We start from the raw sequence: 16635 nt of genomic DNA on the forward strand, positions 1-16635 counted from the left end.
AAGAGGGTGTTTGCTGTGACCAGTGCGTTCTCTTGGCAGAACTCTATTAGCCTTTGCCCTGCTTCATTCCGTACTCCAAGGCCACATTTGCCTGTTACTTCAGGTGTTTCTTGACTTCCTACTTTTGGATTCCAGTCCCCTATAATGAAAAGGACATCCTTTTTGGGTGTTAGTTCTAAAAGGTCTTCTGGGTCTACACAGAACCGTTCAACTTCAGCTTCTTCAGCGTTACTGGTTGGGGCCTAGGTTTCGATTACCGTGGTATTGAATGGTTTGCCTTGGAAACGAACAGAGATCATTCTGTCATGTTTGAGATTGCATCCAAGTGCTACATTTTGGACTCTTTTGTTGACCATGATGGCTACTCCATTTCTTCTAAGGGATTCCTGCCCACAGTAGTAGATATAATGGTCATCTGAGTTAAATTCACCCATTCCTGTCCATTTCAGTTTGCTGATTCCTAGAATGTTGACATTCACTCTTGCCATCTCCTGTTTGACCACTTCCAATTTGCCTTGATTCATGGACCTCACATTCCAGGTTCCTGTGCAATATTGCTCTTTACAGCATCGGACCTTGCTTCTGTCACCAGTCACATCCACAACTGTGTCTTGTTTTTGCTTTGGCTCCATCCCTTCATTCTTTGTGGAGTTATTTCTCCACTGATCTCCAGTAGCATACTAGGCACCTACCGACCTGGGGAGTTCCTCTTTCAGTATCCTATCATTTTGCCTTTTCATACTGTTCATGGGGTTCTCACGGCAAGAATACTGAAGTGGTTTGCCATTCCCTTCTCCAGTGGACCACATTCTGTCACGAGGAGATACCCCTCGTCCGAGGTAAGGAGCAGCGGCTGCGCTTTGCTGGAGCAGCCATAAAGAGATACCCCACGTCCAAGGTAAGCGAAACCCAAGTAAGATGGTAGGTGTTGCGAGAGGGCATGAAAGGGCAGACACCCTGAAGCCATAATCAGAGAAAACTAGCCGATCTGATCACATGGACCACAGTCTTGTCTAACTCAATGAAACTACGCCGTGCTGTGTGGGGCCACCCAGGACGGACGGGTCATGGTGGAGAGGTTATGTTATTAGGGACAATCAAATTTAGAATCTTCATGTTCTTGCTGGACTGAACTTGTATCAGTATGAGATGCTCCTTTTTATTGCTAGTAATGCTTCTTACTTTAGACATTATTGGACAGTGATATTGCCACATCAGTTTTCTGTCCTTGTTTGCCTGGGTATCTTTTACTTTCACCTGTCTGTGGTCTTCCATCTTTACACGTACCTCTGTGAATAGTGTATGGTTTTAATTTTAATCAGTTTGACCCTTTTTATCTTTCAATGAGAGTATTTGCTCTGTTTATAATTTTGATATTTCAGTGTGTAGGTACCATGTTGCTGTTTGTTTTCTGCTCGTCCCACCTATTCTGTGTCCTTCTCTCGTGCTTTCTGTTAGAAGGATGAAGTGTTTTTCTAGGTCTGTACGCCTCTGTCAGGTGATCGGGTGTACATTCGCAGATACAGCGTGTGTTCTACATTCAAGTCTAACTTAGTATTTTTACTGCCTCCCTGACACGACTGTTTCCTCCTTGTCACTGTTATCCTTTAAAATTTTAGGTATATTTTTGGCATTATCATCATCGTAGAGTTAATATTTACCCTCACTGTTACCTCACTGTTGGTCTTTACTTGTTTTTTATACTTCCGTCAGAGACTACTTTTCTTTCTCCCAAAGAACTGCCTTAACATTTTTTAGTTCATGTCTGTGGGTGATGAGCTGTCTCATTTCCATTTGCCCTAAAAGTCTTTATTTTGCTTTCACTTTGGAAGAGTGTTTTTGTTGGGTATAGAATTCCAGATTGGTTGGTATTTGTTTTTCAGCATTTCACAGGCGCCAGTCCATTATCTCCTGACTTCCTTGTTCTTGAAATGTCAGCCCTCAGGGTTGCTGTGCCATTAAAAGCCTCGCCTTTTTCCTCTGAGCACTTGAATATTTTCTTCTTGCCTTAGGCACCCGCAGAGCTGCTGAAACCAATGTGTGGTTTTCATTTTTGAGTCAATGGTCTGATTCTCCAGCCAACTCTTGCCCCCGCCCCTGTCAGTCAGTTCAGTCACTCCGTGTCTGACCCTTTGCGACCCCATGGACTGCAGCGCACCATGCCTCCCTGTCCATCACCAACTCCTGGATCCTGCCCAAGCTCATGTCCATCGAGTCAGTGATGCCATCCAACCGTCTCATCCTCTGTCATCCCCTTCTCCTCCTGCCTTCAGTCTTCCCCAGCATCAGGTTCTTTTCCAAAGAGTCAGTTCTTCGTATCAGGTGGCCAAAGTATTGGAGCTTCAGCATCCGTCTTTCCAATGAATATTCAGGACTGATTTGCTTTAGGATGGACTGGTTGGATCTCCTTGCAGTCCACAGGGCTCTCAAGAGTCTTCTCCAACACCACAGTTCAGAAGCATTGATTCTTTGGCGTTCAGCCTTCTTCCCGGGCCAACTCTCACATCCATACATGACTACTGGAAAAACCATAGCTTTGACTAAATGAACCTTTGTCGGCAAAGTAATGTCTCTGCTTTTTAATGTGCTGTCTAGGTTGGTCATAGCTTTCCTTCCAAGGAGCTAGCGTCTTTTAATGTCACCATCTGCAGTCATTTGGGAGCCCAAGAAAATACAGTCTGTCACTGTTTCCATTGTTTCCCCATTTATTTGCCAGGAAGTGATGGAGCCAGATGGCATGACCTTCATTTTTTGAATGTTGAGTTTTATGCAAGCTTTCTCACTCTCCTCTTTCACTTTCATTAAGAGGCTCTTTAGTTTCAACCCCTGGAGGCATTTCTTATTCCCCTTTCTGTCTTTTCTCTCCCTTGAGGGGCCTCATTTATAGTTTTTAACAACATAGTTTAACAAGCGGGCTCCTTCCATATGTTCTAAACTTTTTTCCCTCTTATATATATATTTTTAACTGATCCATCCTTCAGTTCACTGATCCTCTCTTCAGCTGTGTCCAATTTGATGTTAAGACCAGAGACTGAGTTCTTAAATTCGGTCACTGTTATTTTAAAGTTCTAGCATCGGTTTTGATTCTCAGAAATTTTTCCTTTTGTCAGGTATATTTTTGAACTGGTGAAGTTTGCATCTGATACCTCTAGTATACCTGTGATATGCTGATATACAACTGACACCTCTGGATCTGTTTCAGTTCTATTTCTCTTGGTGCTGTTTGTTGTCACACCCTTTTTTGCTTCTTTGGTTGCATGTTGGACATTGTGTTTGGAAAACCCTAGAGGTTCTGGTGATGCTGTCTTCTCCAGAGTTTCTTCTGATGCAGACCTCTAGTGGGGACAGAGCTCTCTGTTCACTCAGGGCCTGAGTGCCTTGAGGCTGGGGGGTCCTTGTAAGCTGAGTCTCAGCAGCCATCACCCACTTTCCCTCCCTGACCCCAGGGAGGAGCCCTCCAGCATCTCCGTCTGGAAGTCTGGGGTGCCTCCCAGGACCCCCCTTCTTGCCAGGTCCTGAAGCCCACCGTCTGTCTTCTGAGCACCAAGAGGTGATGGATACTCAGCGCTCAGCCGATTTGGGCAGAGTGTTGGGCACATTTTCTGTGCCTCCCTTTTCTTGGGGAGCTTGATCTCTAACATCCGGACTGACATGTCAGGCCTGCACTCGAATTTTTGTCTTCCCAGCCCAAGGGACCATCCAGAGCTGTGTTAGCCAGTCCCCTCTGCTTGACTTTCTCCCTGCCTTTTCTTCGCAGAGTCAGCTTTATTCAGATGCCCCGAGGGAAGGAGCAGCCCTCTCAGACTCCAGCTCCCTCACTGAGCTTCCCTTATTTTGATATCTTGGATTGTGACTGCCTAAGGACTCTTTACTGCCAAATTCAGACTTAAATTGAAGAAAGTAGGGAAAACCACTAGACCATTCAGGTATGACCTAAATCAAATCCCTTATGGCTATACAGTGGAAGTGAGAAATGATTGAAGGGACTAGATCTGATAGACAGAGTGCCTGATGAACTATGGATGGAGGTTTGTGACACTGTACAGGAGACAGGGGTCAAGACCATCCCCATGGAAAAGAAATGCAAAAAGGCAAAATGGTTGTTTGAGAAGGCCTTACAAATAGCTGTGAAAAGAAGAGAAGTGAAAAAGGAGAAAAGGAAAGATGTTCCCATTTGAATGCAGAGTTCCAAAAAATAGCAAGGAGAGATAAGAAAGCCTTCCTCAGTGAGCAATGCAAAGAAATAGAGGAAAACAACAGAATGGGAAAGACTAGAGATCTCTTCAAGAAAATGAGAGATACCAAGGGAACATTTCATGCAAAGATGGGTTCGATAAAGGACAGAAATGGTTTGGACCTAGCAGAAGCAGAAGATATTAAGAAGAGGTGGCAAGAATACACAGAAGCACTGTACAAAAATGATCTTCACGACCCAGATGATCACCATGGTGTGATCGCTCACCTAGAGCCAGACATCCTGGAATGTGAAGTCAGGTGGGCCTTAGAAAGCATCACTATGAACAAAGCTAGTGGAGGTGACGGAATTCCAGTTGGGCTATTTCAAATCCTGGAAGATGATGCTGTGAAAGTGCTGCACTCAATATGCCAGCAAATTTGGAAAACTCAGCAGTGGCCACAGGACTGGAAAAGGTGAGTTTTCATTCCAATCCCAAAGAAAGTCAATCCCAAAGAATGCTCAAACTACCGCATGTTTGCACTCATCTGACACGCTAGTAGATCCCTCATGGCTCAGATGGTAAAGTGTTTGTGTACAATACGGATGACCCGGGTTTGATCCCTGGGTTGGGAAGATCCCCTGGAGAAGTAAATGGCAATGACCAAGCTCAGGGTGAGAGTGAGGGGCAGCCAGTGCGGCAGCCAGCATCCTCACTGGCATGGGTTCTGGGGACGCTCTTGAGTTCAGGGGTGCCCTTGAGTTCAGGGGTGCCCTTTCAGTAGCCTCATTGGAGGCTTGTTTCAGGGGTGGAGGGGGCAGAAGCCCCCTTAGAAGATGTGCTCATTCCTAGCGGTGGTGGTTTCTGAAGCAGTGTATACTGTTCGGTTCGACTGTGACCCAGTACATTGCAGGGTCATGTTTGACGTTGGGCCTGAGCGGTGGGCACGGCCTTCCTTCTCCCGCACCCCACACTCACCTGCCATCTTTTTGGCAGCCCTTCCCCCCTCTCTGCACCCTTGATGGTGGGCCTGAGCCCAGCCCCCCTGTTACCACGGAGCCCCTTGTGACGGAGTGGGTTCCAGGTTCCGGGCTCCTGGGAGACGTGCTGGAGGCAGAGCCTTCGTGCCATTTCTTCTTGAGACAGCAGAGCTGGTGGTCATAGTGTGAGAGAGCGGTGTGTGAGAGAGCGGTGTGTGAGATCGGTGGTTGTAGTGTGAGATCGGTGGTGATAGCTCAGGTGCTGAGGTAACTGCCTGGGAAACAGTGGTTGCCCCCGAGTGGGGGGCTGCCCCCATCCACGAGGATGGGTCGCAGAAGGGCCCGCCTATGGGCGCTTTTCCAATGCTGCAACCCCAAGGCAAAGGCCAAGAAGACGAAGAAGTTGGCCTCGACCCAAGTCCTGGAGGCAGAGTGTCCTGAGGTGAGAGCAGCCAGGGACTGGGCCCATCGGATTGGCCCTCACCCGATGAAGCGTTGGGGTTGTGTTTCATTTGTTAGCATGGCCATGGGCCCTGCCGGCCAGGGCGTTTTGGCCTTCGTGCGCAGGATCGACCCCAGCAGGTTGACTTTGTTAGAGGTTGTGCAGGTGCTGCGTGGAGGATGGGCGGGGGGCCCACAAGAAGGGATACAGTGGCTGGAACAGTCTCTGGGGCATCTGGATCGAGCTAGAGAGTCAGTCCTTGAAGCAGAGAGGCTAAGCCCCTTAATGTCTCCCATCTTACAAAGCACAGACCAGTGTGTCCAGCATGTTAATAATGGGTACCTACTGCTTACGTGTGTAACATATACCCTCATGGCTTCACATGTCTACTACATGCCTCTTACAAGTGTTGGGCAGTGTTCTAGGTGCTGAATACTCAGTATGTAGTGGGGGATGTGTAAGCCAGGGTTTTTTTACTTGTGCAAAGAAAAATGGAAGAATGAAAGTCTCGTTGTGGTTCGGTTTGAGCAAGTTCACCACGTGGATGGCCCCGCGTGCACACAAATTGTGATAAAATACATATAACACGAATTTAACATTTTAGCCAGTTTATTGAATGACTGGGTGATTTCAGTGGAGTCAGGCTAGCAGATGGCCTTGGTGTGCCATCAGCCTCTTTCCCAGAGGAACACTCCAAAACCTGGTGGCCTTGTAGATCTTCCCTTTCTTCTTCACTCTCCTCAGGGGTCCTAGGTCACTTGTCTGCGTGTCGTTTAAGAATCTGTTTATCCATTTTGTTGTTTGGTTTATGTTTAGGAAAGTTTCTCAGACTTCCCTGGGTCTGGAGAAGGCAGGCTGGATTCCGGGTTCTCTTCTCCGCGTGCCTGCCAGGTCGAGGCGGAGGTTGAAGGCCAGTCTGAGTTGTGCTTGTCTGTGTGGTCTTGGGGTCAGCGGACCCTCTTTTCTCCGGAGGGGCAGGGAGATCCTTTGTGTGGAGCCTGGAGAGACTTGATAGGGTCAGCCTTCACGGTCTCGCTCTCTTTTTCACTTGTGTTTGCATTTAGTTACCTCCTCATTTAACTGTTTTCTAGGAGTTGGGAACATATAATGAAGAACTGAAGGTGTGCAGGGAGCAGCTTCTTGCCAGAGAAGAAGAAATTGCTCAGCTGAGAGCAGAGAGGAACAACACCAGGGTCAGTAGGCGGAGTCTCCCGTGCTGACCTGTGCCCGCGGGGCTCACCACTGGGCTCCTTGTTGCTGTCTTTAAAGTCTGTCTGGTTTTCAAGTCATTTTTCACATCTTCCCACTGGGCAGACCGAGGTGGATCAGCTTGGGGTTCTCATAGTTTGCTTCAAATTTATGATGAGAGCGAATGTAATTTTAGTACATTTGAGGGGGAGTTCTCTTAACTTCCATTTTTGGCCATGCTACAGTTTATGTGGGATCTTAGATCCCCGACCAGGGATTAAAACCCATGAGCCCTGCAGAAGTGTGGAGTCTTAACTCCTGGGCCACTGGGGAAGTCCACTCTAACTTTAGACTGAACTGGCGGGATTCCGACGTGCCTTAGCATGGTTTTGGCTTTAGCGTGAGGCTGAGAGGAGTTCTCGGCCCTGAATTCAAGTGTGAGGTTGAAGGTGCTCCTTTGACCCCTCCCTGCAGCTGCTGCTGGAACACCTGGAGCTCCTCGTTTCCCGGTATGTACCATCCCTCCGGATGACGGCGGACAAGCAGCAGGCGCAGTCCCCAGCCGGCATGATCAGCGAGGTGGAGGTGCTCAGGGCGCTGAAGTTTCTATTTGAGCACCACAAGGCCCTGGACGAGAAGGTACCAGCCACCCGGCCGGCCTGCATTTGTACACTTGCTGCCTGGTCAGGTGGATGATGCACGTATTTATGGAACTAGTTGACTTTTGAGCTTCTTGAATTCTTGTGAATACAGTTTTTCTGTAAGAAGTCAGAGTTTTATATGGTTTAACAGCATTGCCTGAGTACACACTCAGCCTTATCCGAGTCTTATACAACCCTGTGGACTGTAGTCCAACACATCCTCTCTTCCTGGGACTTCCCAGGCAAGAATACTGGAGTGGGTGGCCATCTTCTACTCCAGGGGATCTTCCCGACCCAGGGATCCAACCTGCCCTCTCGAATTGGCAGGCGGATTCTTTACCACTGAGCCACCTGGGAAGCCCCCAGTTAAAAGTATTAGTTGGCATAAATGTCTCAAGATTTATTATCTTCTGGCTATCAATTTGCAATTAAAAACTGGGTAATAGAATGGTTTTAGGATAACATTTTTTCCCTCTCCAACTGAGAGTTTAAAGCTGTGAATAAGCAGATTGAGATCATTGTCGTTGAGATCAATGAGAGACACTCGGTGTATTCTGTTACAGTGGCCATATCATCAGGTGAGTATACAGGAAGAAGTGCACTAACGTATATGCCCAGATCAACACACAGTGACTCGGCCCCTTTTATTTCAGTTGAGACAGCAGGCCCGCGTGCCGGCCACCGTGGCCCAGGCCTTCGAAAGAGACGAAGGCGTGTCTGACGGCGAGGGCGACGGGGTCACCCTCCTCAGCTCGGCTGTTCAGCTGCCGCCCAGTGGGCAGGCTGATGCCAGGACTCTTCCTGCGATTCTTCAGGAGAAGCTGGACGCCACCAACCAAGAGATCCGGTGGGTGTGCCCGAACTCAGCTCCCCAGAAACTGGGCTTCTCTGAGGAGCTGTCTTGTCCTAGACGAAGTCTGAGTGTTCCATAGTGAGAACACTGACTACAGCCCTGCTTCAAGGATTTTCAGTTCTGAGATCGCCCTTGATGAGAGAGCTGAGTCAGCCAGGGCGTTCTGTCCACAGCTGGTGTCAGCACTCTGTGGGCGGGGGGTCTTGTGGGGTGTCCCCCCACAGCTCTGAGCCCCAAGGTGGGAGACGTGCCGAGGTGGTGTCCTCTGTGGCCCGTGAACCCACCAGCACTGAGGGTTCGCCCTCGTGTGTCCCTCGGAGCCTCCCATGCTCTGGTGAGAAGCACCTGGAACAGAAAAGCTGAGGTTTGGGGTTGGCAAATTCCCCTCAGATCCGCAGTTTCCTTTTTAACTTAACACAGTGTGAAGATTGGCTTCTTGTAAGACACTGGTCCAAGGACATGTGTTTGAGTTTTTCTCAACTCATCAGTATGTTTAAGATGTTTTCTTTAGACACCGTCTTGGCAGTTATAACAGTTTACAAAGCGGGATAGAATCCGAAGGCCCGCCTCGTGGTGAGCAGGGGGCCCTGGGTCTGGGTGCAGCCGGGTGGCCGGGGGCCCCGAGGCCTGCCTGGGCCACACCCGCACAGCCGTGCCTCCTGTCCTGAGGTTCCGTTCAGAGTGGCCGCGGGCCGGTGACCCTGCGCAGGACCCGGCAGAGCTGCTGCTCGGATTGTTCTCGTCACGTCAGCCCAGGCCGAGGTGCCCGTTCCTGTTGGCCGAGCGCGGGGGGTTCAGGGGGAAGGCAGGGGTGAGCGGCACAACCAGCAAACGCAGGTGGTGCCGCCTGCAGTTTTGGCGCCGAGACAGACTGCTTTCTGGGCCGTGTTTGAGCACAGACGAGCTCAGAAAGGTTGTCTTTCCCCGTCCCCGCAGGAAATATGGAACGGTTAACATATTAATGTTTCTATTTTTACAGCACGTTGTCAGGTAAAAGTGATTTTTCCTTATGCAATATGTTGACTTGATATAAATGGTAAATTCTGTCCTTCAACTTGTCACCAGTGAAAATCTTTCAGGACATATAAGTAGTGAAACTGGAGAGGTTACGACCTGCAAGAATCTTGTATTTTTTTTAAAAAATCATTTTATATGCATAATCTAATACTTAAACTGCTATATAAAATCATCCATGACACATTAGGGGAGAAGAGCCGTCACCGTAAATTCTAGGTGAATGCGGCACATTGACATGAATCCAGAAACTCTCACAAACCTGGGGGAGAACTTCATCAAGTGATGTGTTGGTACATATACACCCTTAAAAAAAAAAAGATCAACTCAGCACTTCATCTGGTCTGGAGATTTGTGTTTAGAAAGTCAAGCTTGTTTGTGAATCGCTGTTTTGATGGTGCAGAGTTCCTGATTCCCAGTGGAAAAGACTCGAGGCCCTGATGTGCACCTCAGCCCTGAGAGCAGGGATGGTGAAGGTTGTCCACTTCAGCTGTCTCCTCACAGGGAGAGAGTCGCCACCCAGGCCCCGTCAGAATGTTAGAGTAAATGAGTCAAATCAAACGTGAATGATCAGGGGCCAGTTTGTAAGACTCAATGCTAAGTTATACTAAGTTTGAGAATATTCAAAAGAGGGAAAGTCGAACCTTTTTGCTGCGATGTTAATTGAGCAACTGTTGCTGGAATTTGCTAATCATGACACAGAATGCAAGCCCAAAGTTGTTGTCCAGACACGTTCCTGTGCTGACAAAGGCAGGTGACGAGTTTTGCTCTCTTTTAGGTGGATCCAAGAAGAGGAGAACACCGAGCAGCGGGCCAAGGAGACTGAGAGCAGGGTGGGCAAGGCGAGCTCAGGCAGCCTTCGTCGTTTTAAATCAGTGAGCTCCCTCGACCTGTATTTTGCCTCCTCGCTTGCCAGCTCCTGCCCGCCCAGCAGTGTGCCCGCCACGCCCCGAATGAGGCGTCGAAGGCCAGCACGGAACATAGACCGGCTGGGCTTCATGCCTCTGGTATGTGTCTGCCTCCTCCCTGCCACGTCCCTCCCCCAGCATACTGGTTTTCCTTTTTTGTTTGTTTTTTGTTTTCTTGTCTTTTTACCCAGAAGAAAATCAGGTACATTTTCCACACTCAGAGGTCTATGATTTTTAAAACTGCCTAGTCTTTAATCATTCCGTAATCGCACAGTGACCAGTTAGTCTTGATATTTGGACCACCGGCTTAGCAGGTCATCATGAGCTCAGCCAGAGCCTGCCTCTGTAAAGCTGGGCCTGGCCTGTGCTGGGCGCAGCAGCTGCAGGAAAGTTTCTGTTCTCAGGGAGCAGACAGCTTTGTGAAAGTAACCTTAGGCAGTTCTCATGGCGTGTGAAAACCGTGCAGCACATTTTCCACTGGGGATGCCTGGCTGCACGGTGCAGGGCATGCGGTGGGAAGAAAACCAAAAATCTAAACTGGTCTGCTTGCTGATGGACCTGGCCGCGCACTCAGGCCCGCTCTGCGTGTGAAACCACGTTCAAAGCCCGGTGCCCGAGAGCCCCAGGGAAGAAGTCGGGCTTCCTCACTCTCCCGAGTCTGAAAACGGGATGACGACCTAGGGCTTTTGGTGACAGAGTGTGCGGCTCTAAAGCGCATGGTCCAGCTTTCTTGCGTGTGTAGCTTAGGTTTCTGAGTGCATTGCTGTTTACCTCATGAAATCACGTTTACAACCCTCTGCTTTGTACCTGCACATGTATTATCACTTTTTTCTGTTACCACCCATTTCATGTTAGCTGCACTGTTGGTCAGCATATCATTAAATTAAGTGTGAATCATTTTAGATGCATGTGAAGTGGTAACTAGCCCATTTTGTGGTCTTTTGACACATTTATATAATTTGCGTCTTTGGCTAATTAGTTGATATTTAAAATTCTTGACGATTTCTCTGTGGTTTTGTGTTTGATTTCTTTCCGAGTATTTGTAAAAGAACAGTTGTGTATATTTTGTCCTTGTTGTTGGAGTTCTCGGACGGTGTGTCTGCTTTCATCGTCGGTTTGGATTTCCTGTCTCATCCTGTTGTCTGTTTAGCCGTCGTCAATCCAGACCCCAGCCTCCCGTCCCCCCCACCCCAGGCTGTAGTTTCCCCATCCATCTCCCCTCCCCGTCTGCCCACTTGCTCTGGTCTCAGCAGTGCTGTGTCCACAGCGTGTGTCCCTTTAGTCGTGTTTGTGCTTTTCTTCATGGCTCATTAAATGGTGATTTTCCCCCATAGCAGTAAGTTTGAATTATTGTATCACTATGCAGTTACAAGCATAATGTAGATGGATCATACACTACATAACCTGTGCAATTTATAAATGAGAGTATGCTTACACAAAGAAATGATCCTCTAAGTGTAGAATTAATGGGCTTTTGACACAATATCTTTTCTGTGTTGGTGCTTGTATTTAAGACTGTAAATCTCATCAGCTTTTGCATGGTTAATGTCTCTACTAGACTCTTTTACAAAGTATCTTCTATGGTTCATAAAATGTGAAGACTCCACCTGCTATTATGCTAGCTGTCATTCTTACACATTTTCGTAGAGTACCTGCTTTAATGAATTTATTTTCAGAAGTTTTAAATCAAATTCTAGGTAAGGATTTTACATTAATGTCCAATAGGTGGTGAGATTTGTTCAGTGTTAAAGTAGGTATTATGGTAACTTCCTCATCAGTTAAATTACTGTTTTAAAGTATAACATGTTTTTTATTAAGAGAAATAGGTTATAGAGAAGTTTGGCTGAGAACAGACAGCTGCTGAGGCCCTTTGATGTACAGGATGCTCTGCTTTAATAAATCACGATGTTGTATCAGACTCGTATCTTCCTGAGTAATAATTTATAGTGTTTCTCTAGTAAATCTTGAATAGCTTATTTAACTTCTGTGGTCAAAAAAAAAAAATATTCTGTTTCCAGCTACTGTTCTCTATAAGTGAGGTCTTAATGTCACTTATAGGTTTGCCATCATTTTTGCTTTCCTGTATTTGCCTATACTGATTCTTGAATTTTTAGCTTCAAAGTCACAATCAACCTGGTTTCTCTCCATTTCTTTGCATGCATCTATCAGCCTAGTGATTTAAGGAAGCATCGTTGAAAGGTAAATTATTTAGTAATTTAGCACGGCTTTGTTTCTCTGTGAAGTGTTAAAGAGTGCTTATCGAGTCACGTGAATGAACACTGTGTGGTTATGTACTGGTGAATAATTGACGTTTTAATGGCAGTTTTGAAACTCACCCACCACTTAAAATATGCTGATGGTTCTGTTGGAAATAGGTCATTCGTTGAGACAATTGTAACGGTTTCCCTTTCTGCCACTTGTTTGCTTTCTAATCATCTCATGCTTATGTATAATAGACATAGCAGTATTTATTATTTTGAAAATTTTATTTTTTTGGCCATGCTGCACAGCTTATGGGATCTTAATTCCCCAACCAGGGATCAGACCTGTGTCCCGGCAGTGAAAGTGCCAAGTCCTAACCTCTGGACCACCATGGAATTTCCGCTTAGTGTTTTCTTAAAAGCAATGACTGAATCAGAGCCATAGGTATTAGACTTGGGGGAAGCCCTCTAATGACGGGGGTAGCAGTGTGCAGGAGACTCTGCCCGCCAGGCATCGTGTCGAGTGCTTTCCGAGCCTGTCATCAAACCCCACAGACACCCAGGTGAGGTCCAGGCTGCAGTTATCCCCATTCAGCAGACGTGGACCCTGAGGCTTACAGAGGCCGAACCCCGTGCCCAGGCTCACACACCCAGCAGTGCGGTGCAGACTCTTCTGATCAGAGCCTGGACACTTAACCGTGGGGCCATCCAGCCCGCTTTCCTCCAGAGGCTCTCGTGTCCCTCACAGCATCCCTGATGGAGGGAGCGGCAGGAGGGAGCTCGCTTCCTCTCCCCTCTGGTCCCTTGGATGAGCGCCTGTTGTTGGAGTCCAGTGCCCCGAGGGCTGGCCGTCCTTGTCCCTCTCCCGCTCCCAGCCCACTGACCGACCACTCTGGGGACCTTCCCACAGGTCTCGGGCAGCCACGCTCCAGTTCAGGCAGCTCAGTGCCTGGGAGCCCTTCTGCTGGGCACAGCGGTGCTGCTCCGTCAGCCTGGGGCTGGTGGCCTGGGTGTGCCGCTCACCGGCTCTGTGACCTGCTCTGCCCTCCTGTTACGTGAGGACACGGTCCTGCCCATCCTAGTCACGTGGGCACCAGGGGGGCGGGCTTCCCTCCTGAAGGAGGGCGGCCAGGCTGGGGGCCCAGAGCCCTTCCTCAGGAGGAGGCCCGGGGAAGGGGCTGGCCGCGGTCCCTGACTTTGAGGCAGGTGTTTGTCTCCCCTGAGTCCACGGTCAACCCAGGCGTGTCACTTCCCCGCTCTGTTCTGTGTTGTTTTCTGATTTTTATAAATGCTTATTGTAACTTGAATTTGAGATTGACCCCTGTTCAGTTCTGTGGGGATAATTTCTAGCCTCTGTAGCCTTCTGTTGCCTGAGGGTTCTTGTTAGAGATCAGGGGAGGGTGCAGTTTATCCAGCCGCTGTTAAACGGGCTCAGCTGTATTTTGCACTGAGTCACTTTGTTGTCACCAAGCTTCTGTGGGGCTGCAGTGGATCAGTATTCTTTACAGAATCCCGTTCCAAAGGCACAGGTTAGTTGGTTAAAACAACACACTCGTTGTTTATAAAAATACTTGCCGTGCATGCTTCTACGGACTTCCCCTGGCTTAACCACAGACCCAAATGTGTAAGTGAGACCTGTCTGGACCCTGAAGGGGTTAATCTGTTCCCCACACTGTTGCCACCGCTGTCTTTCCTTTCCTCACACCCGGGACCAGCGGAAAAGCTGGGACTCCAGGAGAGATCATCATTTTTTTTCCTTTTAATTAGTTTATTTTTTAATTGAAGGATAATTGCTTTACAGAATTTTGTTCTTTTCTGTCAAACCTCAACATGAATTGGCCATAGGTATACATATATCCCTTCCCTTTTGGACCTCCGTCCCATTTCCCTCCCCATCCCACCGCTCTAGGTTGCTACAAGATCATCTCTTAGTGAAGACCTAGGGGTGCTTTATGTAGACCACAGTGAGCAAATTACACTGAATTGCGTGTAAGCACCTCACTGTGTAGCCCCAGTCGTATGTTACAGAGAAATACAAGCCAGACACATGGTGTTCGCATGCCGGGTTAGGTACCTTTCCTGTGTTTCACTTAGTGTCACGGGTTCCAGTAACCTGCATCATCACTACAAAGGATCTTGGGTGGTGGTACAAGCTGTTTCCTTTTCTCCTTCAAACAGAAAGGTCTGGAAGGCTTGCTGAGAGGTTCCTTACCCTTGCTAGTGGTGCTTCTGAGCAGCATCTGGCGATGAGCACAGTCCTTTCATCAGGGCAGTTCGTGCCATGCAGGGTTCATGGGGCTGGCGTTGCTCTGCTGTCCTGCCCGGCGGGGCCATCTGGTCGCCGCATTCCAGGCAGGGCGGAGCCCCGCTGCAGGGAGGCTCCGGTCCGGGGTCTCTGCACTCAGTCAGGTGCTCTCACTGCCCCATGCCCCGCTTCTCTACAAGACAGTCCTTTAAGATGGCATTAAGCTAGTACAAGGCCTTTTTTTGTACTTGGCGGATAGCATAGCTAATAGATTTTCAAATATGTTTGTGGTTATAATGTAAGGCCTGTATGATTGCCTTTTTTGACACAGTCTCTTGTTAGCCAATTTTACACTTAGCTCATTCCCTCAGATGCCAGCTCTACGGGAAGAGGTGCAAAATGACAAGAACACCATCAAGTGTGAAACCTCGAGCCCTGCCTCGCCTGAGTCCCTTCGGCTGGAGCAGGTGCAGACGGGGGCGCTGTGCGCGGAGGACATCAGGGATGCCCGCAAGTAAGGGGGCTGCGCGCCTCGTCAGTTTCAGGAGCCCTGCGCCTCTTGTCTTGAAAGAGGTGGAAGAATGGTTTTAAAGGAATCGCACTGGATGCGGTGTCTGTGTTTAGTGGTAAACTTCAGATGCTGGGGGAGAAGAGCTCAGGGACCTCAGTGATTTTAGAAAATGTCATCTCTGCGGATTGACTCCTTTGGGAGCTTTCTTCCTGCTCTTGCTAGAGGTCTGCCCATCTGGGGCGCGTTCCTGATGGTGATGGCCCCGTGCCTCTCAGGTTCGCTCTTGAGGGTCCCTCCCTTTTCCTCAAGGGTCTCCTCTCAGGAGACTCTGTCCCATCCTGTGGCTGACACTGTCCTCATTCGACCACCACCTGCTGAACTCCCGGCCTGAGCCAGGAAGCCCCCGACGGAGGGCACGAGTGGTCTCCTGACCGTCAGCCCTGCACGGTGACTATCGCTCTCCTGCCATGGCCGGGGACGGTCACCCTGTGGGAGGCAGGGGGAGCTGCCCAGAGCGGTGGAGCTCGCCTTCTCTGGGAGCCTCATCACCTGCTGAGCGGCAACCCTGAGGGAGGGTCGGAACGCCCTCTGCACTAGCTGGCCTGGAGTCAAGCCCTCCTCGGGGGCAGCTCCAGTCAGAGACTCTCAGCTTCCCGGGGCCGATGTCTGTGGCCGGGAGCCCCCATTGCTCGTGTGGAGTGTGGTTGGTGAAGCAGACGCCACTGTCTGCTCGAGGTGGAGGCACGGGTGTTGCTGGTGGCCGGTTCTATCAGTCGGTCTTGGGGAGGGGTGTGTGTTTGCATGAGGGCGCTGGTTAAAGGGCGTTTTCTCTCCCCAAAGCTCGACGGACTCTCAGGACGGCCCCGGGGGCAACCCCAGCATCAACAGCAGCCAGGACTCCATGGACAAAACCCCAAAGAAGAAGGGCATCAGGTGCTCCATCCGCCGCTTGTTTGGCAAGAAGGAAAGGGGCCGGCCTGGACACCCCGGCAAGGAGGCCTTAGGACCAGGTGGGTGCTTCCCCGTTCAGAGGAGGAGGGCCTGCAGGCATGTCCCTTCTGTGTCTCCACCGCTGCCCCATGAGGCTCCTGTCACTCACGCTCGGGGTCCTCCTGGGAGCAGGAGCGGAGGAGGCGTCTGTCTTCTCGGTGGGTCCAAGATGATCGGATGAGTTAATGAGTGGGTGGGTGGATGGATGGATGGATGGATTAGTGAGTGGATGGATTGATGAACCGATGGCTGGCTCGATGGGTGGATGGAATTTGTGAGTGGACGGATGGATGGATTAGTGAGTGGATGGATGGATGAACAGATGGCTGGCTGGATAGGTGGATGAACGGAGGATGGAATGAAGAAAGCAGATATTTATACTCCAGTGCTAGAAACATATTCTGTGAAGTTGATTGAGTAGGAGCTGGGCAATGATTGTTTCCCCCAGAACACTGACAAGTGTTTGGAAATGGCCCAAGTGTTCATC

The 16635-nt window shown here is 49.2% G+C and overlaps 1 protein-coding gene across 1 annotated transcript; it reads left to right on the forward strand.

Moving 5' to 3' along the window:
* The first annotated feature begins 857 nt into the window (after positions 1-857).
* LOC122432100 (liprin-alpha-1-like) lies at positions 858-15342 on the forward strand. The gene is made up of 6 exons (XM_043453896.1): positions 858-898; positions 6689-6790; positions 7260-7424; positions 8080-8273; positions 10072-10168; positions 15019-15342. Exons 3-6 carry the CDS (start codon positions 7314-7316, stop codon positions 15163-15165), a joined length of 549 nt encoding a protein of 182 aa, XP_043309831.1. The 5' UTR covers positions 858-898; positions 6689-6790; positions 7260-7313; the 3' UTR covers positions 15166-15342.
* The last annotated feature ends 1293 nt before the right edge of the window (positions 15343-16635 follow it).

The sequence above is a fragment of the Cervus canadensis genome, chromosome 30 (genome assembly GCF_019320065.1).
Source record: "Cervus canadensis isolate Bull #8, Minnesota chromosome 30, ASM1932006v1, whole genome shotgun sequence".
NCBI lineage: Eukaryota > Metazoa > Chordata > Mammalia > Artiodactyla > Cervidae > Cervus > Cervus canadensis.